The sequence below is a fragment of the Daktulosphaira vitifoliae genome, unplaced genomic scaffold (assembly GCF_025091365.1).
Source record: "Daktulosphaira vitifoliae isolate Bord-2020 unplaced genomic scaffold, ASM2509136v1 Scaffold_4, whole genome shotgun sequence".
In the NCBI taxonomy this organism is placed as follows: domain Eukaryota; kingdom Metazoa; phylum Arthropoda; class Insecta; order Hemiptera; family Phylloxeridae; genus Daktulosphaira; species Daktulosphaira vitifoliae.
The window spans coordinates 3,117,606-3,144,121 of record NW_026099575.1 but is presented as its reverse complement, the minus strand read 5'-3'; the positions used below and the strand labels follow the sequence as shown (position 1 = coordinate 3,144,121).

General features: G+C 26.8%; 3 protein-coding genes across 5 annotated transcripts in view; 1 reads left to right on the top strand and 2 right to left on the bottom strand.

The window, feature by feature from the left end:
* Positions 1-1,267: 1,267 nt before the first annotated feature.
* On the bottom strand, positions 1,268-5,619 carry LOC126904409 (COP9 signalosome complex subunit 9 homolog). Its single transcript, XM_050683431.1, has 4 exons — positions 5,454-5,619; positions 5,115-5,197; positions 3,981-4,041; positions 1,268-1,647 (listed from the first exon to the last, which is right to left on the bottom strand). The coding sequence occupies exons 2-4, from the start codon at positions 5,184-5,186 to the stop codon at positions 1,613-1,615; spliced, it is 168 nt and encodes a 55-aa protein (XP_050539388.1). The 5' UTR covers positions 5,187-5,197; positions 5,454-5,619; the 3' UTR covers positions 1,268-1,612.
* Positions 5,620-5,934: 315 nt separating this feature from the next.
* LOC126906375 (trimethylguanosine synthase-like) lies at positions 5,935-10,750 on the top strand. Its single transcript, XM_050686951.1, has 5 exons — positions 5,935-6,307; positions 6,838-6,969; positions 7,655-7,956; positions 9,009-9,121; positions 9,192-10,750. Exons 1-5 carry the CDS (start codon positions 6,112-6,114, stop codon positions 9,193-9,195), a joined length of 747 nt encoding a protein of 248 aa, XP_050542908.1. The 5' UTR covers positions 5,935-6,111; the 3' UTR covers positions 9,196-10,750.
* Positions 9,867-26,516, bottom strand: part of LOC126906373 (acetyl-coenzyme A synthetase) — a 32,877-nt gene continuing 16,227 nt past the window's right edge. The window contains exons 2-11 of one of the 3 annotated variants that reach the window (XM_050686948.1): positions 25,612-25,807; positions 21,627-21,753; positions 16,606-16,745; positions 16,425-16,540; positions 15,580-15,772; positions 12,493-12,626; positions 11,928-12,117; positions 11,682-11,871; positions 10,444-10,689; positions 9,867-10,066 (exon numbers count right to left, since the gene is read on the bottom strand). In XM_050686948.1, the coding sequence (XP_050542905.1) occupies positions 9,867-10,066; positions 10,444-10,689; positions 11,682-11,871; positions 11,928-12,117; positions 12,493-12,626; positions 15,580-15,772; positions 16,425-16,540; positions 16,606-16,745; positions 21,627-21,753; positions 25,612-25,807 (1,732 nt within the window). Of the gene's footprint in view, positions 10,067-10,443; positions 10,690-11,074; positions 11,621-11,681; positions 11,872-11,927; positions 12,118-12,492; positions 12,627-15,579; positions 15,773-16,424; positions 16,541-16,605; positions 16,746-21,626; positions 21,754-25,611; positions 25,808-26,516 lie in introns of those variants that run through there. The other 2 variants (XM_050686949.1, XM_050686950.1) reach the window with 2 other exon arrangements.

Here is a 26,516-nt window from a genome sequence, read left to right as displayed (position 1 = left end):
AGTTTGGTCAAGTATAATGATATCTGACAGTGATTAAAGTCACTATCATAAAAAACGCTTTGATGCAAATCTGTAGATAGTGTTTAATTTAAAAAAATTAGTGGATTATTCCAAAAACTACATAATCTCCTATTTCCTTTTTTATATCCTGATTACAAGTTTTATGATTTATAATTATCATGTATGAATAAATATATATATATTTAAAATATATGAATATATAAAGGGAAATGGTGTTATTTAAAAAAAAAGTATGTAGAATGAAAGGGAACATAAATATTATTTCTCATAAAAAAATTGTATTGATCCATACACTTTTCAATAAGTTATAGTATTACCAAGTTAAAAATGTAAAATATAAAATCGAGTATTTTCACATAAAAATAGCATTTGGTAGCCATTTTCACTGTGAAGACAAAATAAAGTCAGAATTTTTTTTTTCATAATAAATGACATTACATTATCTTTAATTTAAAATTTATATAAAAGTGTCAGACTTTCCGAAACACTTTCAAAAGTTAATTTTTTGTAAAAAATTTGTCATTTTATACATCCCCCTGTAGGCAGGTAAAGGGTCAGATTTATAAAAAAAAATATACCAAATGATCGGTAAAAACATCATGCAGCTATAAAAAAAAATTATATTGATATGTTCATTTTTGAAAAAGTTACGGCAGTTCTTAGTAAAAAATTTTTTAAAAATGTCGAAAATTAGCAATTTTTAAACTTGTAATTTTTTTGGAAATTTTTCCCTTATACGGAGAATAAGTGAAATTTTTTCAATTTTTGATGGTAATGTCTTCGACTAGATACGAATTGTGATCTTTTGACGTATTGTTGAAATAAATCGGTTCGATGAGAGCTGAGAAAAAGTGGTAACAGACAAAAAAAAAAAACACATAGTAAAACCAATACCTTTCCAGCTTTGTATAGAAGCTAAATATTGGGTGTAATTTATTATGAAAGTAAAGTGACACGATTTTACTTATATTGAGAAAGAATTTAGATATTTATCCAAAGTTTTGATGTGTAACTTTGTAATTTCTTATAAAGTAATTTGTAAAATTATTATTTTTTAATTTGAAACACTTTTTTAAAAATTATAATTTTATTAATAGCTAATAACAATTTATTTTTGTGTTGAATTTGTAAGTATATAAAAGAAATTACTAATTGTATGATAAATATATAATTATTATTAAATCTTCTTTTTACTATTCTATGGACTTTGTTACAGTAATTTTTAGGCTATAAAATATTTTCCATGAAACTAAGATAATTAGTAAAATTATTCTAAATCTGTATTAACCAGTTAGTTGTAGTTTTACTTTAATTGGTATGTATATAAATTATATTTAATAAATAGATATGAAAATACCAAAAATCATAACTTGTATATACCATATTTTTTTGTTAAAAATTTTAATATAATCACAACTTTTATTGATGTAAAAATTTGTTCTAATACAATATGTGCTTTACTGCTAAAATTAGATAATTTAGTAAATTTACAGACATTTTAAAAAAATTTTTTAAATGTTTTTAATTTACAATATTATTATTATTATTATTTTATGGTATTTACAATATATATGTATATTAATTACTGATGTTAGAATTCTTCATCATCATTGAGGTCATCAAAATCTGTAACATATTAGGAATATGTATATTAATATACATAGATATATTATATTATAGATGTTAACAAGAGAATAGAGCAAAGCATAAGTGTATCAGAGATGAGTATGCTTAGATGGATGAGTGGAGTGAATAGAGAAGATAGGATAAGGAACGAACATATATTAGAGAGTTATAAAGTGGGTATTGTTGAGAAAAGAATACATAAATATAATAAATTTTATTAATAGAAAAGTTTAGTGAAAAGAAGAAAAAACTTTGTATAGTATTTATAGTTTTGGAGAATGCGTATGAGTACCAAGAGAGTTCTAATGTGGGCATTAATGAGAAAAGGAGCTCAGGAAAGATACATTAATATAATAGAAGATATGTATGATGGCACATGTACAAGGGTAAAAAGCATAGAAAGAGTAACAGAAGGTTTTAGGCTAAAAGTAGGAGTGCACCAAGATTCTGCTTTAAGCCCTTACTTATTTTCTATAGTGACGGAAGAAATTACTAAAAAAATACAAGAAGTACCAGCTATGATCTATGGTTCAGAGTATTGGGCGGTTGACAAGAGAATAGAGTAGAGAATGAGTGTAGTAGAGATGAGAGATATAATATAAGAGGGAGTGTTGATTTTCTTAACATAATCAAAAATTTGAAAAAAAAAATTGACAGGATGTTTATTTGTTCTCATCCATATTACATTGGATTAATGTCAGGGTTTTCAAAAACATTATGACAAAGTAAAAGTTAAATACCTCAAATTTGTTAGAAATATTTTATTATGATACTTGCATTTATCAAACAGTTTTAACAACTTGTTAGCACGGGGCAGTTTTATAGAATACTGGCTTCATTATTAAAAATAGATGATACCCATTATTTTTGAAGGACCTTTTAATTTTTTTTACATACAAAGCATCTCAGTGGGTTTCTGAAAAGACCACATAATTTTAACAAAGGTATTTTCGTGATATTTATTTAAAAGTTTGTCACAGTTATACATATTCATTCGTCAAATGTTCATATGTATATATATAATTTAATAAGTATTAAGAAATATTAACAAATTTTTTTTTTTTAGTTTGCTGGATTTTCAGCAGAATCACTAGCAGAACGTATGGCTGATTGCAAATGTAAAGTTCTAATTACTGCTGATAGTGTATATCGAGGCGACAAATTGTTGAATATAAAAAATATTTGTGATTCAGGTAATTCACAGATACTCGAGTAATATTGATAAAATTATAAATTTTTGAATACATTCAATAGCAGACCGACAGAAAAAGTGACCTTGAAAATCACACTTCTAGCATACGTCGCTTGTTACTAGTTACCAAATTTATATAAATCCTATAGGTGTAATTATGGAGGGATATAGATGTCATATTTATTGAAGGTGGGGGTGACAAATTGATTTATTTATATCCTCTCATAAGACGNGGGGGTGAAAAATTGATTTATTTATATCATCTCATAAGAAGAAATTATAATTATATACCAAGCATCTTAACGGGGTTGCTAAAAAGACCACATAATATAAACAAAGGTATTTTTGTGATGTTTATTTAAAAATTTGTCACAGACATACATATTCATTCGTCAAATGTTTATATGTAAAGGGCACAATGGCCTCACTATTACAATAAAGAATATAGCACAAATCAGTTTTACTTTTTAGATATGGGTCTTTAATTAGGGTATATTAACACCATATAGTGTTAATAGGAGAAAATTAATCAAAGGCTAGAGATGTAGAGATTGAAGGACAGGTATTAAGAATAAGTAGGAGTAAGATACAGTACAAATTTGATAAACAAGAACACAAGATAGGTGAAATGAGGAAATCAGTGACAATAGAAAATAGACTTAGATGGTTTGGTCATATTAATGGAAGTTTAGCATAAGAATGGCCGACCCCAAGTAATTGAGATTAAGGTGAGGAAAAAGAAGAATAATATAATTTAAGTTGTAATTATAAAATATTTTTTGAAAATCAAGAAAGTATACATGCCAATACCAACTTAACAAGTGTTTTTGAAGAATTTGGAAAGTTAATAGTTGTAGAAATCACTTTCAAAACCTTAACGTAACATAAACAATTTTAAAGTCACTTTAAAACTATAGCATTTTATAAATAATTTAATACTTAAATTATTTGTGTGATCTTCAAAATGCATATTATAATAGAAATAAAAGACATAAATTCCAGTAAATTCAAATTAAATATTGTTATGGCAATTCAAAAAAAATTATACAAATCACGTTTTCAATTACTTCACCATTTTATTATAATATACTTTTTTATTTTAAGTTAGATTGTGATAAATATAATGCATTTTATGAAATACCATTGTAAAAATCAGCTTGGAGATTTTTATCATTCATTTCATACATAACATTGCTGCCTGCCTGAAAATAAAGAATTAAAGTGTTACTAAAAAATGAACACTGTTAGAACAAGTTTAACTTAGAGGAGTCTCTGAGAAGTTATCAAAGTAAAATCTTTTTTCAATTTTATATTTAATAAGTTTTTATAGAAGCCTGCAAAGCTTTCAAAATATTGAATAATAGGAAGCTTTGTCTATTTACTCCCTCCCATAAAATTAAATGAATAAGATGTTTAAACCCCATGGCTGCAATTATAAATACGTCCCACTTCAAAATTTTATTAAATACAAAAAAATTGTATGTACTCCCATTAGGGAAAGAAAAATTACCAGCACACACATTAATGTAAACTCTTTAAATGTTGGGCGCTAAATAGCAGTTATGTCTGTCTGGGCTTGTATTTGAAATTTGTACTTGAAAATTTAACCTCTTTATCTTAAAATTGTTTAAAATAAATTATTTACTATATTAGATTAAAGATATTACACATTTATATTATGTATTAACTTTAAGAATATTTTAATAAGTTAATGTTTCAATAAAAATATTCAATTTATATTTTTGGTATACTTAGCGACTTCAATTATAATAAAGACTAAACAATCTAATGTAAATAATACCATAAGTTATCTAACAATAAGAAAAAACATTATTACATAATTTTTTTGCAGACAATTGAATTGTGTTATGCAAAAAGCAAACATCCAGCAAAATATAAAGAAATGAGATTTTATTAAAAACAGATAGAAAATATCCTATTGTGAATTTTGCAAACTACAAAAATCCAATATTTAATTGTAAATTTTTCTGAAACTATGCTTCAGAATAAAACTTATAGTTTTATAATAATGACAATATATATATAATAATAATCCTAGTTTTTATTAAAGTTACAGTAATTTTTCATTAAAAAAAAAAACGTGCTTATAAAACATATATTAGTTTCCATATGAAACTAAAATGGTATTAATTTTACTATAATATATTTTATTTTATTAAATTACCAAAACTAAGCTATTTTTTATTAATAAATCAAAGTGTTTTTAGAGCAAACTATATACTTGGATAAATGGAAAGATTTAATAATAACTTACTTCATCATCCATGTCCATAATTGCACTAGTTCCTTCAGGGAACATTTCATCTGCAACAATTCCAGGTTTCATTATTCTTGGAACTAAAATAAAATGTATATAATAACAAACTTTTATTAAAAAGTAAAATTGATTATTATAATGTCCCTCAGAATTATCAATAACAATTTGTATTCATATATATATAACAGTATGTATTAATCATAAATAAAAAAATAAAATTCGGTTGAAAAATATCTTTTAACTTAAATCACGAAATATATTTTCAGATGATATTTCGTATAGACTTTATTAATAATTTGACTTATGATTATTACTAAATTATAAAAACTTAATTACTTGACAGAAAAAATATGATGTACACACTAATGAGAATAGACAAAATACTATATATTTTGAATAGATTTCAAGGATTTTTCTACAAATATTTAAACATCATGAAATGTAATTTCTTTAAGTTAATAAGTTTGTAGCAAACATAATCTGTTATCAAATGATAATAAGTATGTGGTAGATATTGTTATCACAGCGAAAATTTGTATAGCCTTCTACTAAAAAACCTCATAATTTATATATTTATTCTGTGATATTTTGTAGTATTATTGCAATTTTTCATATAAAACTATATATATAATTTTTCATATAAAACTATATATATAATTTTTCATATAAAATATATATTTTTCTATACTAAAAACACAGAAAAGATAAAAAGTCTTATTTTATTTTTTCTAATATCATTTGTTTTCCCTTTTCTTAAAATAAATTCAGAGTTAAAAATATAATTCTAATTTTTTTTTGGTAGATTATTGATAAGTAATTTTAACTAAAGATTAAAATTAAAAGTTACATGTACTTATATATTTTGATAAATTTCTGAAGATAATTTTAGTGGATTTTTGTTTTTAAAAATGTAACGTCTTTGGTACAACTTAACTGAATTTTGTCGCAAATTACTAACATTTTTATAACTTTATTTGTTTATTTAATTATTGTAATGGGACGTGATAAAATTTCTAAGAAAAAATCTAACATAAGAAGATATATTAATAAACAAAGAACTAAAAAATTAAGTCATAAAGTTTTTGAATTGTTACCAAATGAAATTAAAAAAGATACTTCATTGTTAAAATACTGGTTCAAAAGATACAGACTATTCAGTAAATTTGATCTAGGAATAAAACTTGATAAAGGTATTTTGAAAAAAATATTACATGAAGAATAATAGAACTATTAAAACCTATAGTTATTTTCTACTTTAATTTCAAGTTTTTCAAATTTCAGATGTTAAATAATATTTTATACACTAGAACCTTAGTCATTCAACAATCTTTTTATCAGTTTTATAAAAGGCTTACCAAAACTTTATAACACAGAAATGAGAAAAATCCTTAAAAAGTTATGTGAATTAAAATATAGATATAGTCTTTATAATCATGTTTTTAGTGTGAATATTTCAATATTGAATGTATTACACTAACAATTTCAAAAAAATAAAATTTTTTTGTTTACAATTTTAAATAATGATCAAAAAGTGATCAATAAAAAAAGTTCAGCTATTTTAGTATTAATGTTAATGAATTATACTTGATCCTTATTGATTTAGTTGGATGATTTAGGTTTACAGTGTTAATGTAATTAGGTATTTAATGAACTATAAATTAATTTCTCTGATTGATATAATTTTATTTTAATAAATATAAATAACCCTTTATTATTTTAGAAAGTTGGTTCTCAGTGACACCTGAAAAAATAAGTAAAAATATTGCTAAAAAATGTTTATGTGATTTATTAATTGATGGTTTTTGTGGTGCTGGAGGTAATACTATTCAATTTGCTTTTACTTGTAAAAAAGGTAAATATTTAAAGGCAATTGTATTTGCCTCTAATAGCTTATAAATTATAGTTACAATAATGTATCCTAAAGTAAATATTTTATGTATTATTTTTGTAAAAAAATACCAAAATAAACCCTTCCTCAATCATAATAAGGTTGCATCAGGGTGGAAGCCATAGTGAAAATCCTACAAACCGTAAGATAAAGCTAACTCCAAATAGTTGGGAGAAAAGCTAAGAAAATTATTATAATACTTTATATTCATATAAAAAAATATTTTTTCAAATAATTTTTAGCATCAAATTAACAATTAATTTGAAAACAAAGCTGCTGTCCTAACAAAAGTGTATCTCCAAAATTTGAATTTTTGGTGAGCTGATATCAAAAGGTTTAAACTATTTAAAAAATGTGAAAATACTTTAATACAATGTAACTGTGACATTTTGGCTTCTAAAATCCATACAAAAATACTGTACTTATATATTATTCTAATCCCTTACTAACAATAAAATCATTTTTAACCAAACAACTAAATAATCCACAGTTTCTTACAATTAGTTAACACTGTGTACTATTTCTAACTAAAACTATCCATTAAATTTTCAGATCATGAGGTTTTCTCTTACAAACATCATTAGCTTATAAAAGAAAAGAAATTTTCAAAAAATGTGTTCAATTTAAAACAATATTTTTGTTATTTTAGTTATTGCAATAGATATTGATCCAATAAAAATTGAACTTGCACGGAATAATGCTAGAGTTTATGGTGTGGAAAATAAAATTGAGTTTATTATTGGTGATTATTTATCATTGATTCCAACTTTGAAAGCAGATGTAGTATTTTTATCTCCACCATGGGGAGGTCCAACATATTTATCACAAACAATTTTTGATTTGGATAATATAATGCCCCAGTATGGAGGAGGAAAAAATTTATTTGAAATGACACGCAAGGTCACTGAAAATATAGCTTATTTTCTACCTAGAAATATTGATTTAAAACAGGTATAATAAATTGATTAATCTATTACTAAAAATTGAAAAAAATTATGATGGTGGCAATATTTTATCTGATTATTCCATAACAACTCTTGTTATTTAAATAATTAAAATTTTTTAAAAATTAAAAAAAACAATCAAATTTATTTTATAAAAATAAAGTTAAAATAATCAATATAACTTTGTTAAGTTTCATTCTTTCAATCTCACAATCATAAATTAGATATAAACTTATGGAAAAAATTGTAAGTATTTTTGTTTTTATTTTAATTTCACCAACTAATTGGAATATAGTGACTTTTAATAGTATAAAATAGGAAATGCTCAAAATTGGCTAATAATAGTTAATAACTATGTAAAATAATATATGTTTTTTTATTCTGCCTGAAAATGTTAATTTTTAATATATTGATAAAGATTTTGACAAAAATTGAGATAAATCCATCAAGTTCAACTTGTTTTTACGAGGCTTTAAAGTTGAATTAACATAAAAAACAAAGCTTAAATATTCAGTATAATTTTTCATTGGATTAGTTCATAATGAAAAAATTTAAATTTATAGAAAATGTTTTAAAAAGGATTCCAAAATATTCATTTTACTTACTAAAATATAAATTATTGTTATTAATAGTAAAAAAAATGTATTTAGGCTCAAAATATTTTAGTTATGACATATTAAGTTTCTTACAAAAATCAACTTTTATTTCATGTTTTTCCACTTTCCACTAAATTATTTCTTTTTTATTTTATTAATTAAATTCTTTTGAATAAAAAGAAGTTTATATATATAAAATAATTTTTCTTAATTTATTGCTTGTTTAAGCCACAAGTTGATACTGGGAGTTTAGGCGCAATGATATTTCTCAAAAATGTATTCTGAATTTCTACTGTTAAATTCTATGAAAAACCCTACACCATCTTTAATAATTATTTAATCTTTCTTGTATTTAATAATTTGGCTCATTCAATTATTATTTAAAAAATGTTATAATATTTTTGTCATAGTCAGCAAATTATTTTTTAATCTGGTAATAATTCAATTTTTTATTTTATTATAGTGTATTAGATTAGCTGGTGATAGAAAACATGTTGAGTTTGAAAATAACTATTTTAATAACATATTAAATTCAAAAACGGCATATTATGGAAATTTAGTTAATGAAAATATAAGGTATACACTTTTAATAATACTACATTATTTTTAAATATTATTTTTTATTAACAACTTTTTTTTTCTATAGTTAAAAATCAGTAACAATTTGTGCATGTAAAATGTCTAACAAAATGATATGTTTATGTGAAGCAAACATTTCCTTAGTCAACTTAATGTGTTGATACATATAAATATTTTTTTTAACAAATAAGCTTAACAACATAAATAATTATAGATTGAATATTATTTATAATAAAATATATTTGTTAGGAATATTTCTATGTATTAAAGATGTAATAATTTTAATATATGGTTAATCTAAAACATTACTTGACGTCAATATAATTAAAATTCAAGTATAGTTCGATTTTCGTTGATAATTAAAAATACTTAACACTTAAAATTAATTATTATAATTACAGTCAACATAGTATTTTATTTTACAAAACATTTTGTATGTATCGAACAATAGTTAATATATGTATTAATTCACACATCAAAATATCTATAAACAATAAATTTTTATTTTACTTTGCTTAATATATCCATTTATACCTAATTATATTATGCTGATATGTATTCCTGTTTAATAAAAACAACTAGAAAAATTAAAAATGTTAAGTTGTCATTTTGATATGTATCTTTTATAACTTATAAATTAACATATTTGCAATTTGCACTCAATGGTTATCAAGTTTTCTAATAATAATTTTATGAAAATATTAGTAATATATAATGTTAGTGTACATTGTTAATTATCCAATTACGTTTTTTCTGGTCTGTTTCTAAACAATTCATCAACAATGTGTTCATCGGCTAAAGTTGATATATCTCCAACCTCTCTATCATTAATAGCAATTTTTCTAAGAACTCGTCTCATAATTTTACCTGATCGTGTTTTTGGAAGTCCCGGAGCATGTTGAATAACATCAGGCATAGCAAATGGTCCGATATTTTCCCTCACTATAATATTTTTGATACATTATTCATTTTTGATATTATATAAAATAATTATAAGACATTTGGAAAAAGATACTTATAAAAATTAAATTACAAATTACTTAAATTAATTCACTACTCATTTTGTTTTTTAATCATTATTTTATCTATTGTCTTTTTATCAAAGAATTATACAAAATTTTATAAAATCGTTAATTTTAATGTGAAGTTCAGAAGATAATTTTACTATGATTTTTTTTTAAATATAAATTCTCAGCTCTAACTGAATAAACTTAACTAAGAAATACCAAATATAATCATTTTTTTTTATTAAGCTAATTATTTTTTATTATTAATAAAAAATAGTTATTATAAGTTTCATTATATTGCTAAATTGTAACCTTTTTTTATCAGCTCGGAAGATAATTTTGGTGTAAATGGCACTCCGCTGTTAGGCGTAACAAAGCAATATAGGCATTCTCCCTTTATTGGATGAGGCCTTGATACTACTGCTGCTTCAGAAACATCTGGATGTTCAGTAAGCACGGATTCCACTTCAGCTGTACTCATTAAGTGTCCGGATACATTTAACATATCATCTACTCTACCCGTTACCCACAAGTAGCCATCTTCATCGCGTCTAGCTCCTTAATAATAACATTTTATTATTATATTTTAATTTAAATATATTAACATAGTTTTTTGGAAGTCTCATTCGATTTTAAGTATTTAAAGTCAATCAAATTTTCTTAGGAATATAATCCACTTTGTGTTTTATGTAAACTAATGAAATAAAGGAAGTTTTCCATTTTATATTTCTAAAATATATCCTTATTATTATGATTGAAAACTATTACTTCTTCAAGCAAAACTTGATCAACACTCTTATAAAATTGTGTTTTTCCAAGGTCTCTAAAAATGATTATATATGCATTTAATGAAAATAATATGCTAGTATAAGTTTTTAATTTAGTTACGATATTGAGAACATAATAATTTTATAATAATATATTTTAATTGTTTTGAGTATATCGCCGCTTGTAATAGAACAATATATTTAAAAGTATTTATCAATAAGTCAAAAGATCCTGGATTAAATGACATTTTTTTTTTCATAATTCTATAAACTAGTCTTTTTGTTAAGGGGGATTTTTAAATTTTGTATAATGTAAATAAAATATATGTGATTCTCTATAAAGTATTCTACAAATTATATTATTTTATAATTTGCATGTAACGTTCAAGATTAAACCAAGCCGCAGTCAATATAGTTTGCCTAAATACGAAACTGGATAAGTAGATCTTCTACCTAAGATGTTTGAATTATTTTTTAAAACTTAAATCGGTCAGAGTTTTGAATTAAATTACACTTTATACCAATTGATGGGTACATCAAAAAAACAATAGTTGTCCATTGTCTTCAATTTTAATTTTATAGTTTGATTCGATAGCCAATTAGCAGTGTATATAAATAATGAAATCCATTAGGTAAAAAATGTCTTCATTTTGCTAATATTAAACCATCCAGTTTTGTTTTATTATTAAAAGAATGGGAATTATTACTTTGTTTTTGCTTTCCTGAAAAAATTTACATAAATGGACTTCTATTTTTCCTATGTACCCATCGATTATTACTTACCATCTCCAGTACAGTAGTATCCTGGAAATTTACTAAAATAAACCGACTGATAGCGCTCATGATTACCAAATAATGTACGCATCATTCCGGGCCAAGGTTTATTAAACACCAAGTATCCCTCACCAACTCCTTCGATAACTTGCCCATTTTCATCTAGTAGAATTGGATTAACTCCAAAGAATGGAAAAGTCTTTACAGAAATAAAGAACTTAGTGACTACTAGAATAAAATGCAAAAAGAACTTACAGCTGAGCCTGGTTTCATTGGTGTACAGCCAGGTAATGGGGTAATTACATGTCCTCCAGTTTCAGTTTGCCAAAATGTATCTGCAATAGAACAACGCTCATTTCCAATATTTTTGTAGTACCATAACCACGCTTCTGGATTAATAGGCTCGCCTACCGATCCCAATACTTTAAGGGAATTCAAATTGTGTCTATATTTTAAATGATACATCATTATTAAAAATATTTTGTATAATAATTTACTAGTTATTGTTATGTTTATATTAATATAAAAGTTAATTTAATTATTATTACTTTTACATTGTTATAAATGAATCAATAAATTTCTTATAAATAGCTACCGAGTGTTAGTGAATTTAAGGAATATGGTGGTTACTTTTGTGGCAAAAACCTTACAATAAAAAATATGTAAATTAATAATAATGATTTAAGGAGCTAAGATTTTATGATTAACGTAAGTTATTTCATTATTCTTGACAACAAAATCTCAGGAGATTTCTTATATACAACTTAAAAAGACAAACAGTGAACAGATAATTTAAATAATATTTGTATTTTTATAATACTTCTTAACTGGTTCCTCTCCAAATTTCATCAATGCACGTATAGCTGTTGGAGCTGTATAGAATTGTGTAACCTTATATTTTTCGATTATTGACCAATATCTTGAATTATCTGGATAAAACGGCGTACCTTCAAACTGAAATATACGTTGAATTTATTTTTAATTTAAAGTAATAATTACCCAACAATATGACAATAGTTGTAATATTCTGCAAAGGTCTAAATATTTATTTTGAAACATTCAGACAAAAAAGTAAGATTAGGTATTCTTAATGGTTTTTATTTAATAAACGTTAAAATTTATCTAAATGTTATATTTAGATTATAAGTATTAATACCCAAAAACCAAAAGATACAATAGTAGTTCAAGTCTATATGCCGACATCAAATAGTAACGATGAAGAGGTAGAAGAAGTATACGAAAATATAGATAAAATAATCGAAAATGTTAAAGGGGAAGAGAATCTGGTAATAATGGGTGATTGGAATGCCGTTGTAGGGGAAGAAAAAGTAAATAATGTAACAGGTGCCTTTGGGTTGGGAACGCGAAATGTAAGAAGAGAACGCTTATTAGAATTTTGTGCAAAATATAACTTAATAATAACAAACACTTGCTTCGATCACCATCGAAGAAAAAGATACACGTGGAAAATGCCAGGAGACATAAATAGATACCAAATAGATTACATCATGATTAAGAACAGATTTAAAAATCAACTAAAGGAAAGTAGAAGTTACCCAGGAGCGGATATAGATAGCGACCACAATCTAGTAATGATGAAATGTGAACTTAAATTTAAAAGAATAATGGATAAAAAGAAGAAAATAGTGCAATGGAAAATTAAAAATCTGAGAGATGAGAAAATAAACAAAAAATATAGTGAAGACACTAATGGTATAATTATTGAAGAATCCCNGTAATGATGAAATGTGAACTTAAATTTAAAAGAATAATGGATAAAAAGAAGAAAATAGTGCAATGGAAAATTAAAAATCTGATAGATGAGAAAATAAACAAAAAATATAGTGAAGACACTAATGGTATAATTATTGAAGAATCTCAAAATATTTAAAAAAGATGGCAGAACTTGAAAGACACAATTACAATGGCTGCAACGAAAACTCTAGGAAATAGCAACAATGCAGCAAGAAAGGAATGGATTACAACGGAAATAGTCAACATAATAGAGGAAAGAAGGAAATACAAGAGTTTGAACAGTATAGATGGACAGGAAAAATACAGAGTACTGAGGAATCTAATCATTAGGAAATCGAGGGAAGCAAAAGAAAAATATTTGGAAGAAAAGCGTAATGAAATAGAAACCCTCATAAAGACAGGAAGTAGTGATGAAGCATATAGAATTGTAAAAATGTTTTTTGGTCAACATAAGCTTCGAGCAGGGGGAATAGAAGATAACAACGAAAGAATGCTATATGAACAAAATGATATAGCGAAAAGATGGAAAGAATATCTAGAAATCCTGTACAAGGGGGAAACTCTTAAGGAAAATGAAACCAACGAATCAAACGAAGAAGATAAATCTAAAGAAAATGAGGAAATACACCCAATTATGAGAGAAGATTTCGTCAAAGCTTTGCGGAATCTGAAAATTAAAAAAGCAGCAGGAATCGATGGAATACAAGCGGAGCTTTGGAAGGAGCCGGGAGAAAAAGTTAAAAGGGAATTATTTCAAATTATCAAAGTCATATACGAAACCGGTGAATTGCCTGAAGATTACGTAAAGAGCCTAATTATCCCCATCCCAAAGAAAACAGCAGCAAAGAAATGTGAAGAATACCGTACTATTATTTGCTATCCCATGCCTCTAAAATACTAACAAAGATTATATTCAAACGTATTGAAGGTAAAATAGAACAATCATTGACAGAAGACCAATTCGGGTTTAGAAGGAATATGGGAACGAGAGAAGCAATATTGGCGTTAAGGATAATCATTCAAAAAAGGATTAGGAAAGACAAACAAACATTTATAGCTTTTGTGGATATCGAAAAAGCATTTGATAACGTAAATTGGAAAGTAATGTTTAACATGATGAAAAGATTGGGGTTAAAATACACAGATAGGAAACTTCTGTATAACCTATAGAAGGATGAATCCTCAGTTATAAGGATCCAAGATGAGGAGGAAGAAGTAAAAATAAACAGAGGAGTTAGACAAGGTTGTACATTATCCCCAATTATATTCAACGCATATATTCAAAAAGCAATAGATATGATAAAGGAAAATGCCAATCTAGGGATAAAGGTTAACGGACAAAAAATAAGTATGTTACGTTTTGCCGATGACATAGCTTTAATTGCTGAATGCTAGAAAGATCTGGCTCAACTAATTAAAGCTATGGATAAAAAATTCGAAAAAGAGTTGGAAATGAGAATAAATGTGAAGAAAACAAAAGTAATGGTAGTGAAAGGGAAAATAATACAAGAATACAGATAAAAATACGAAACCAAGCAATAGAACAAGTAGATGAATTTACATACCTGGGAAGCGCAATCAGCAAGGATGGAAGAAACAGAAGTGAAATTATAAAATGTATCTTTCAAGCTAAAATAGCTTTTAACAAAAAGAAAACTATATTTACATCAAGAAGCATGAGTCTAAAAATAAGAAAAAACCTATTAAAGAAGTATGTATGGAGCATTGCTCTGTACTGGTGTGAAACCTGGACAATAGCAATGGAAGAAAAAAGAAGACTTGAGGCGTTTGAAATGTGGTGCTATAGAAGTATGCTAAGGATAAGTTGGGTGGACAGAGTAACCAATGTAGAAGTACTGGAAAGAATATCAGATGGAAAGTTACTATGGAATAACAGTCAGAAGACGCAACGAATGGATAGGTCATATAATGAGACACGAAGGATTATTGAAATTAATAATAGAAGGAAAGAACCGTAGGGGTAGACCAAGATTGGAATTAATTTAACAGATGATAAAGGACCAAGGATGTGACTCATATGTGGAAATGAAAAGGAAGGCGGATAAGAGGGAAGACTGGAAGATGGCTGCAAACCAATCTACGGATTGAAACCCTAGAGAGAGAGAAGTATTAATAAAAAGAAAATGCTTACAATTATTGAAGTCGCTCCGTTTGCTAAAGGTCCATAAGTAACATATGAATGGCCTGTAATCCAACCAACATCAGCTGTACACCAATAAATATCACTAGGATGGTAATCAAAAACATATTTAAAAGTAGTTGCAGCGTACAATAAATATCCTCCTGTTGTATGTAGTACTCCTTTCGGTTTTCCTGTTGAACCACTGTATATGAAATATATATTAGATTATTTTTGATACATACAATTTTTGTTTGCTAAAGATTGTGATGCTGAAATTTTTTAAATTTAAAGTCATTGTAGAGTTAGACTAGCTCCAAAATGTATACCGGGGTAGTAAATTTTAAATCAACTAATTATACCAAAATTAGCTTTACTTGAATACATTGGCGAAAATTGTAGCTAAACTTCTCATTGTCATATCTCAGAGAACGATTTTTTAATCTCTATGTTTTATTTATTAATAGTGTCTTGACTCTGCTTAAACAGTCCACAAAAAATGTTTTCAAACAATTTTTTCTTGGTCGTTACCCCCTCATCCCTTGCCTCATTATTTCTGTGGTTTGATAATCAAAAGGGTTAATATTAATAGCCAAAAGACAAGTTTGCGAATCTGAGCAGATGAGAAAAGAGGTATCCAAAGAAACACACTGATGAAGTTATGAGTCGGATTTTGACTACTATTGCATCGTTACACAAATATCACGAGTTTATAAATTTCTTGTAGAGCTATATAATTTACTATGAACTGATAATCATTAGTAAATTGGATTGCAAATAATTTAGAAAATAATTTTTACTCTAAATCTATTTTTGCTTTATAGAAAGCTTTTATTATTCTGTAACATTTATTTAACCTTGTGTATAACATAAATAATGGATCTTCCGCTGACATCCAAACAGGATAACAAGCTGGTTCTACATCATCCATCTCATCATGCCACCAAAAGTCTCTTCCATCTGTCCACGAAACCTAAAAAATTTATTGGTTAAAATTAATACGCAATCAAATTATATTTAATTAAGATGATTATTTACATCAGAATGGAGATCTATCACGTCAGATGCATTTCCGTTAGTTCCATTAGAATGGTTTGTTGATCTATATAATCTTGGTAAATGACGAACAACTATACATGTCTGAACTTCGTGACCAAAATTTTGACATCTTTCCATTGCTAAAAAAAATTAAGAACTAAATTGTAAATTTCATAGTTATTTAAAGTAATAAAAATATACATTTAACTTAATAAATAAGTGGTCGGAATTTTTAATTGTCAAAATGACAAAAATATTTTTTCATGACAGCTCTAAGACAATTTTCATATTAGTTAAAACAAGTGAAGATAAAAGGAAGCATATAGATTATAGTTTCTATAAACAAAAAAAAAATTACGCTATCAGATTTTAGAACTTCATAAAATATTTATCCAATTATCGCTTTCAAAATCTAATTTCTATAAAGAGTGAATATATTCGTAATAAATTAACAAAATATCTAAATATAAATTCAATATTTGTAATTAAACTTAATTAATTTTATTTTAAGATGAAAATAATTTGCTGATTCTAGATTATGTGTACATTTTTGACTTTTGACTAATTTTCATAGCAGTTCAAAAGTAATTGAAAAAAAACGGTAGAACAGTGGAGTCAAGGCACAGTGTGACACTTATGATAGAGATTAAAATCACTATCATAAGAAATACTTCGATGCAAATCAGTACATAGTATATAATTAAAAAAAACCCAGCACTGGAAGTCGCGGCACAGTGGAGACGTGGCATACTAGGGTCAAGTTTAATGATATCTGACAGAGATTAAAATCACTATCATAAAAAACGGTTCGATGCAAATCTTTAAATAGTGTTTNATCATAAAAAACGGTTCGATGCAAATCTTTAAATAGTGTTTAATTTAAAAAAATTGGTGGATTATTCCAAAAGCTACATGATCTGCTATTTCCTTATTTATATACTGATTAAGATAAAGTATGTCGAATGAAAGAGGGATATAAATATTATCTTATAAAAAAATTGTATTGATCTATATACTTTTCAATAAGTTATAGTATTATAAAGTTAGAAATATAAAATCAAGAATTTCCACACAAAAATAGCATTCAGTAACTATTTCCACCGTGAAGACAAAATTAAGTTCGAAATTTTTTTTCCCATAATAAAGTGTATTACATTAACATTAATTTAAGATATATATATAAAAGTATCATAGTTTTCGGAACACTTTCAAAAGTTATGGCAGTTTTAAGTAAAAAAAATTGAAAAAAAATTCGAAAATTAGCGATTTTTAAATATTTAATTTTTTTGGAGATTTCCCCCATTTACGGGGAACAAGGGAAATTTTTTCAATTTTTGAGAGTAATGTCTTCGACTAGATACAATTTGTGATCTTTTGACGTATCGTTGAAATAAATCGGTTCGATGAGAGCTAAGTAAAAGTGGTAACAGACAAAAAAAAAACACATAGTAAAACCAATACCTTCTCAGCTTTGCAACGAAACAAAAAATTGGTGTATTATTTTAAAAGCAAAAGTAACTCCTATTTTCTTCATTATTCCTCATTATCAGTTTTAGAATTTATAAGTATAATATTTGAATAAATACTAATTATAGTAATTAAATTTAGTATGAAATTAATATTCAATAATTTAATATTGTAATTTATATCGGAAAAATTATAAAAATAATAAAGTAGTTATATATTTCTTTACTTTTAACGCGATTAAAATTTAAAGGACTTGATACAAAACTGTTTAATAAAAATTGTTTGTTATTTATGAATAAATACACTGGACTACAAGAAATTTTCTTCAGAATCAAAAGTATACTTTTCTATATCATCTTTTTAAAATCGGTCAAGTGAGAGCTGAGATTGAGTGGTAACAGACACAATAAAAAATAAAAAACACTACTATATTAATATTTTCTCAGCTTTGCATTGAAGCTATAAGTTCAGTATTTTTTTGTAATACGTTATTTAATTCTTGATAGTGGTTGACTAGTAACTTTAGAACTCTACCAAAAATATCTATTAATAATTTTTTTTTCGTGTGTTAATTCCAACTGCCCTCGTAAATTCAGAATCTTGTGATTCAATATATTTCTCTTTTTTTGTTTGCATTTTCAATATTTCTATTTTAACCAAATTACTTTTTTTTGCTTCTCTTTTACAACCGATTGTTATTGTATCATATGAGTTTTTGCCGCCATCACTAAATCAGCCCACTTATCTCGATCCAGTACTATCTTTCTCCAATTCTGTGCTCCAAGGTCTTCCAAATCTTTTTCTACGATATCCATCCATCTTTTCCGAGGACGACCTAGTGGCCTTCTTCCTTCTGGTTTCTAATTTAATACTACCTTGGTTAATGTGTCTGTTTTACGCCGTATAACATGTCCTAGCCATTTTATCCTTTGACTCTTTATGAATCCCTTATTTATAACTATATTTAATTCTTCCTTTAATTCTTGGTTGAACTTTCTGCGTCATTAACCGGTCCTTAGATCCCTGATCGGACCACATATTCTTCTCCATATCTTATTTTCAAAAGTCCACAGTCTTCGCTGTGTTACACTTGTAGTAGTCCATACTTCGCAACCATATGTTAGTATCGGCCTTATTATTGATATATAGTCTTGTTTTTGTTTGCTTTAAAAGGAATTTAGATTTAAAGAATTTTAACAAAGCAAAAAACGTTCTCTCTGCTTTTGTTAAAAGCAAAATAAAGTGATTAATAAAATAATTTTCTTAAGATAATATAATAATAATATTTATTATTGATTATATTATATATTATATTAAACTTTAGAAGATATTACGTGGAACAAAGGACTATAGATTTAATTATTGAGCGGAGGTATAGGAAGCTGTGAGACCATCTTCTTTTTCCTCGCCTTAATCTTAACTACTTGGGCTCTTATGCTAAACTTCCACTTAAGACGATCTTCCACATAATCTACGCACACATCAGCCGTCCTCATATCGTATTCAATAACATCCCACCATCTATTTTTAGGTCTTTCTCTACCTTTTTTTCCTTCAAAATTAATTTCCATAACTGTTTTTATAGCTTCCGATTCCTCTTTTCTCATAATATGACCAAACCATCTAAGTCTATTTTCTCTCTGTTGATATTATTAAACAACACACTGAGTACAGTAATATTATTTAAGATAACAGTTTAATGTATTTTTACTTATGTTAGTATAGTACAAGGTCAAAGGGATACATTCCTTTTACGATTATGTTGTTTTACTCAATGCAGCCTATTCTATACATGTTTACAGTTTAGTTGTAATTTCACCATCTATCGAGTAAAGTGACCCGTTGCCGTTGTACATCTCTTATATTATATACTATTATATTACGAATAACTTCTAAATATTTTAATTATTACATAACCTATTCCATTCAACACTCTCATCTTGTAAATTTGTCTCATTTGTGTACAAATGAGAATAAGAGTCCACAAAACGTATATTTATGTAATAGAGAGGGTAATGTGTATGGACAACTAGAGGATTTCAACATAATAGTAGATGTGCACTAAGGTTTTGTTTTAAACCCTTACCTATTTTCTATAGCAAAGGATGAAATTACTAAGGCAAGACAAGGAGAGGTACTATGGTGTATGTTATTTGTTTTTGATATATTGTTGATAGGAGAAAATAGGAAAGAAGATAATCAAATAAAGTGTTTTTTATAGTAATTATTAAATGCAAAAAATATTAAACTCTTCTTATGTTCGATTTTTTAACTTTCATTCAGCATGAATAAGATGTGAGTTAGAGAACTGAAGATTTCAGGCAAGTACTTTTTAATAACCCTTAAAAATATTTCTTGGTATAGAATGCCTTTAGAAAAGATCTATTAGACCAGTTGTTACAAACATCGTTGATTATATTATATAGTGTGACAGCTGATCTCCAGCGTCTTGCTTCATTCACCCCTTTGCCCACCCAGCACGGCAAATCGATGACCTTCGTGTCAATTGTCATCCATGTACAGTTCATCGTCGTAAGTCAGTCAGTCAATTTGTTTTATGTGTCATTCTCTTCTGTAGCAGGCGCCAAACCATCTAAGTCTATTTTCTATTATCTTATCTACGATTAACGCTATACCAATACTCCCTTTTATATATTCATTCTTTATTTTATATTCTCTAATCATGTCACTCATCCATCTAAAAAATCTCATCTATGCTACACATATTCTCAGCCTTTTCTCTTGTCAACCGCCCAACATTTTAAACCATACATCAAGGCTGGTCTCATTACAGTCTTAAAGAATATACTTTTCAGAATTAAAATTCTCTTATTCTATAACATTCCAGACACTTCCCTTTTTTCATACATCCACTTTTAATTCTATGTCTTACAACCTCGTCAATACCACCGTTCTTTTGCACAAAAATTAAAACTTTCTACCACTCTTATTGTCAATGATTTCCTCATTTCACCTATCTTGTGTTCTTGTTTATCAAATTTGTACTGTATCTTACTCCTACTTATTCTTAATACCTGTCCTTCAATCTCTACATCTCTAGCCTTTGATTAATTTTCTCCTATTAACACTATATGGTGTTAATATACCCTAATTAAAGACCCATATCTAAAAAGTAAAACTGATTTGTGCTATATTCTTTATTGTAATAGTGAGGCCATTGTGCCCTTTACATATAAACATTTGACGAATGAATATGTATGTCTGTGACAAATTTTTAAATAAACATCACAAAAATACCTTTGTTTATATTATGTGGTCTTTTTAGCAACCCCGTTAAGATGCTTGGTATATAATTATAATTTCTTCTTATGAGATGATATAAATAAATCAATTTTTCACCCCCACCTTCAATAAATATGACATCTATATCCCTCCATAATTACACCTATAGGATTTATATAAATTTGGTAACTAGTAACAAGCGACGTATGCTAGAAGTGTGATTTTCAAGGTCACTTTTTCTGTCGGTCTGCTATTGAATGTATTCAAAAATTTATAATTTTATCAATATTACTCGAGTATCTGTGAATTACCTGAATCACAAATATTTTTTATATTCAACAATTTGTCGCCTCGATATACACTATCAGCAGTAATTAGAACTTTACATTTGCAATCAGCCATACGTTCTGCTAGTGATTCTGCTGAAAATCCAGCAAACTAAAAAAAAAAATGTATTAATATTTCTTAATACTTATTAAATTATTAAATTAACACGCTTATATTAGTTTCACCTGTATGTATATATGTATGTTTGTAACTCTCCAAGCACCACGCGTTATCGCATATTCCGTCGTCTATGGCCTTAAGACTAGAATGTCANTAACACGCTTATATTAGTTTCACCTGTATGTATGTATGTATGTTTGTAACTCTCCAAGCACCACGCGTTATCGCATATTCCGTCGTCTATGGCCTTAAGACTAGAATGTGATAACGCATTCACCCCACCCCACGCCTCGCTCAAAACACCACGACAACACTATTCCTGTATAAATTTATTTTTGGTAATCATACCCGTACACGCGTGCTTGTCATCAATATTATATATATATATATAAACAAATTTTTATGTTGACTGACCAATACCATCCGCGTGCCATACGGCTTACGATATTCCTACCGCCGTTTATATATCAAGTATAACATTAGTCCGACCCACCCGCCCACAAAACACGGCTATACCTAGTGCATGATACGTTTACGTACTTAAGTCGCTTTACTTGTATATATATATATTCTAATTACTATTGAATTTAAAACTAAAATTTATATATTAACACGCTTTATTCTAATTAAGAGATATAAAGTATTCATTCCGATTACGAGGAATGATTTCCGTATCGTCATTTTTCGTCACTACCTCCACGTTCAGGGAGTGAGTAATTTGCGCGCCTGCTTCTTTCTTTGGATGTGGTAGCCGTTACTCTGATTCCCTCTCTGGAATCGAACTCTGATTTCCCGTTACCCGTAACAACCAAGATATTGATAGTAACTACTATCATAACATGAAACTAAAAAGTGAAAAATAAATATAGTTTAAGAAAACTAAAAAAACACGCTTTTAAAGCACATGGAACTAAAAAGTTAAAAATAATTTTTAAAACAAGCTTAAAATAATTATGAACAAAAAATACTAGTATTATTGTGATAAAAGCGTCGGGCGCTCAATATACGAAAAATATAGCACAAAGTATCCACGCTTTTATCACAATAATACTAGTATTTTTTGTTCATAATTATTTTAAGCTTATTTTAAAAATTATTTTTAACTTTTTAGTTCGATGTGCTTTAAAGGCGTGTTTTTTAGTTTTTTTAAACTATATTTATTTTTAAAATGTAACTTGGATGTTTTTATAGGAATTATGATTTATTTTATACATACTGATTGGTTTATCATAAACCACTCGATTACTCTCAAATAAATTCAATATTAAAAAAAAAATTAGTTTTTTTAGCTAGAAATATTTTTTGATTTATTATCTATTTATTACTTTTTTGGAACATTCCTTATAACACATAGGGGCGTCAACTTTATTTTTTAAATGACTAACTATTATATATAATAGATAATAATCAAATTGAAAAAATTACTCCTTTTTCCTTTTTTATAAGCTAGTTATATATGTGTGTTCCCAATTACAAGAATAAATTTGATGCTATAATATGATAATCAGTATTAGTATGACTCAGTCAATGGGAGTCCCTTTAAATACACCACTACCAAATAAGCTAAAAGTTTGTGACAAACTTTTTAATAAATATCACGAAAATACCTTTGTTTAAATTACGTGGTCTTTTCAGAATCTCGAGATGCTTGGTATGTAAAAAAAATTAAAAGGTCCTTCAAAAATAATGGGTATCATCTATTTTTAATAATGAAGCCAGTATTCTATAGAACTATCCCGCGCTAACAAGTTGTTAAATTGTTTGATAAATGCAAGTATCATAATAAAATATTTCTAACAATATTTGAGATATTTAACTTTTACTTTGTCATAATTTTTTTGAAAACCCTGATATTAATTCAATGTAATATGGATGAGAACAAATAAACATCCTGTCAATTCTTTTTTTCCAATATTTGATTATTATTATAATATAATATTTTATCTCTCATCTCTGCTACACTCATTCTCTACTCTATTCCCTTGTCAACCGCCCAATACTCTGAACCATACATCATAGCTGGTACTTCTTGTATTTTTTAGTAATTTCTTCCATCACTATAGAAAATAACTAATGGCTTAAAGCAGAACCTTGGTGCACTCTTACTTTTAGCCTAAAACCTTTTGTTACTCTTTCTATGCTTTTTACCCTGGTACATGTGCCATAATACATATCTTCTATTTATTAATGTATCTTTCCTGAGCTCCTTTTCTCATTAATGCCCATTTTAGAACTCTCTCGGTACTCTATCATACGCCTTCTCCAAATTTATAAATATCATACACATTTTTTTCTTCTTTTCCCTAAACTTTTCTATTAGTTGTCTCACATAAAATAATGGCTCCATTGTTGTCTTACTAGGCATAAATTTAAATTTGTTTTTAGATACCGACGATCTTATTCTCTTATCTATTACCTTTTCCCAAATTTTTATACTATGACTCATAAGCTTTATGCTTCGTTATTTTGCACACTCCTATAAGTCTCCTTTTTCTTTAAATATCGACACCACAATACTATTCCTACATTCATTTGAGATTTTCCCTTCTAATAAGATTTTATTTAAAAGATTCTTTAACCACCTTATGCCAACACAGCCTAATATTTTCATATTTCTACTGGTATTTTATCTGGTCCTACTGCTTTATTCTTTTTCATTGATGCCACTAATTAAATCTACCAGTCCCTCGTTCTACGAGATATACTCTAATGTCTCTATTGGATATTCCTCACTCAGTAATTTTTCAAAATACTCTTTCCACCTTTTTTCACATCATCATCACTCGATAGTATCCTATTATCAACACATTTTATACACTTTACATAGTAATAATCTCATACCTTTTTTTTCTTACTTTTGTGAGTCTATAGACTTCTTTCTCACCTTCCTTTGTTCCTAGCCTATCAAACAACTCATACCTCTTAAAATTCGTCTTATTTACTGCATACTTGGCTTCTTTGCACAAACGTTTATACCCCATCCAATCTTCTCTCTTTTTGCTCTTCTGCCTAACATTGAATTGTTTTTTCTTACTTTCTATGATTTTTTTAATGTCCTCATTCCACCATCAGGTTTCTTTGTTTCCTGGCATTGTAATCCTACTCTCGCCAACAATCTCCTTTGCAGTAGACTTTACACAACTAGCAAATCTATTCCACGCATAATTTATGTCTCTCTCGACATTCCATTCCGTCCTATCTTTTACCGTCTTTAAAAACCCTTTTTTTTATTCCCCTTTCAATTTTCACCGCGCGGATCCTCGATTTTTCTCCTTTGTTCCTTCTATTTTTGTATAATCCCTTCCCACAACACCACAACTCCATTAACATCAATCTATATTGTGAAGGGCCACTCTCGCCTGGCATAACTTACAATATTTTACTCGCTTTACACTCACTCTTTTCCACATAAAATAAACAATCTATGGTTTACTTCCACTCTTATAAATTATATAATGTTCTTCCCTCTTTCTAAAATAAGTATTAACCACAGCAAGATCATACGATACTGCGTAAACCTGATTAGTCGCTTCTTACGACTGATAGAGTGACCGTAGAAGTATTCTTATCCCCTATCTACAGGGACAAATATATTTTATACACCAATTCTCGGATTTTAAATTTAATCAAAATTATATTAATAACCTGAAAAGTTATAACTATACATTTATTTATATATTGTTGAACTAGTGACTGTATAGTATTACAAACATTTATGTTATGAAAACATTATTATAATGTAAAGAAGTTTAGATAAGTTTTTTAAATTTTCATACATTAATAATCATAACATAATGATTATTATTGTAATATACCATACAATAAAAAAAATGTTACAATATAACTTACTACAATTGAATGAACAGCGCCAATTCTAGCACAAGCCAACATAGCAATAATGATCTCTAAAATCATAGGCATATATATTGCTACTCGGTCTCCTTTAACGACTCCTTTAGATTTCATTACATTAGCGAACCTGCATACTTCTTCCAGTAATTTTTTGTACGTTATTTTACTGTAATCTTCAGGATCATTACCTTCCCTGCAATTAAAATTAACAACAATTTATATTTATATGAATTATAGAAATATATAAATTGAATATAATATAATTTTGCTGTTTTAAAAATGTTCAGTTGTAATTAAATTTAACCTTTATTTGTTTAGAACGATCATTATAAAGTAGTGGATAATTTATGATTTTTGAAATCGTTTAATTTTGACATTTTTTACTTACATCTTTCAAAATGTTTTGAAAAATTAATAAATCAAAATGAATTTTTTAAATAAATACCTTAGGCACTGCTTTCCTATCATTAAATAAATATACTTTTTTTTAATATGGCTTTTACCTGGCCATAAGCAGAGATTTAAAATATCATCTTTTATATAAAAAGTTAACTATTCCGATTTAACTTTCAAATGTTCCAAAAATAATACGAAATTTGGCATTTTTTAAATTAAAGCTAAAATTACACACTAAAAGTTATAATTTTCTCTTTACCATATTTTTAGTTGTATAATAATAATAGACTGGGTTTTAAAATAATCAAAAACATAGGCTTACAGTTTCACACTTTTTTTTTTTGATCGTCACCTTAAATAAATGCATATAAACCAAAAGACTGAAGTAATCAACAATTCCTTGGAATTTTTGAATGAACGAGTTTTGTGTTTTCTATACTATTTAATTTTATCACTAAAATGTCAAATTAAGCTGATAGGAAATATAAACCATCATTTTTAACAGC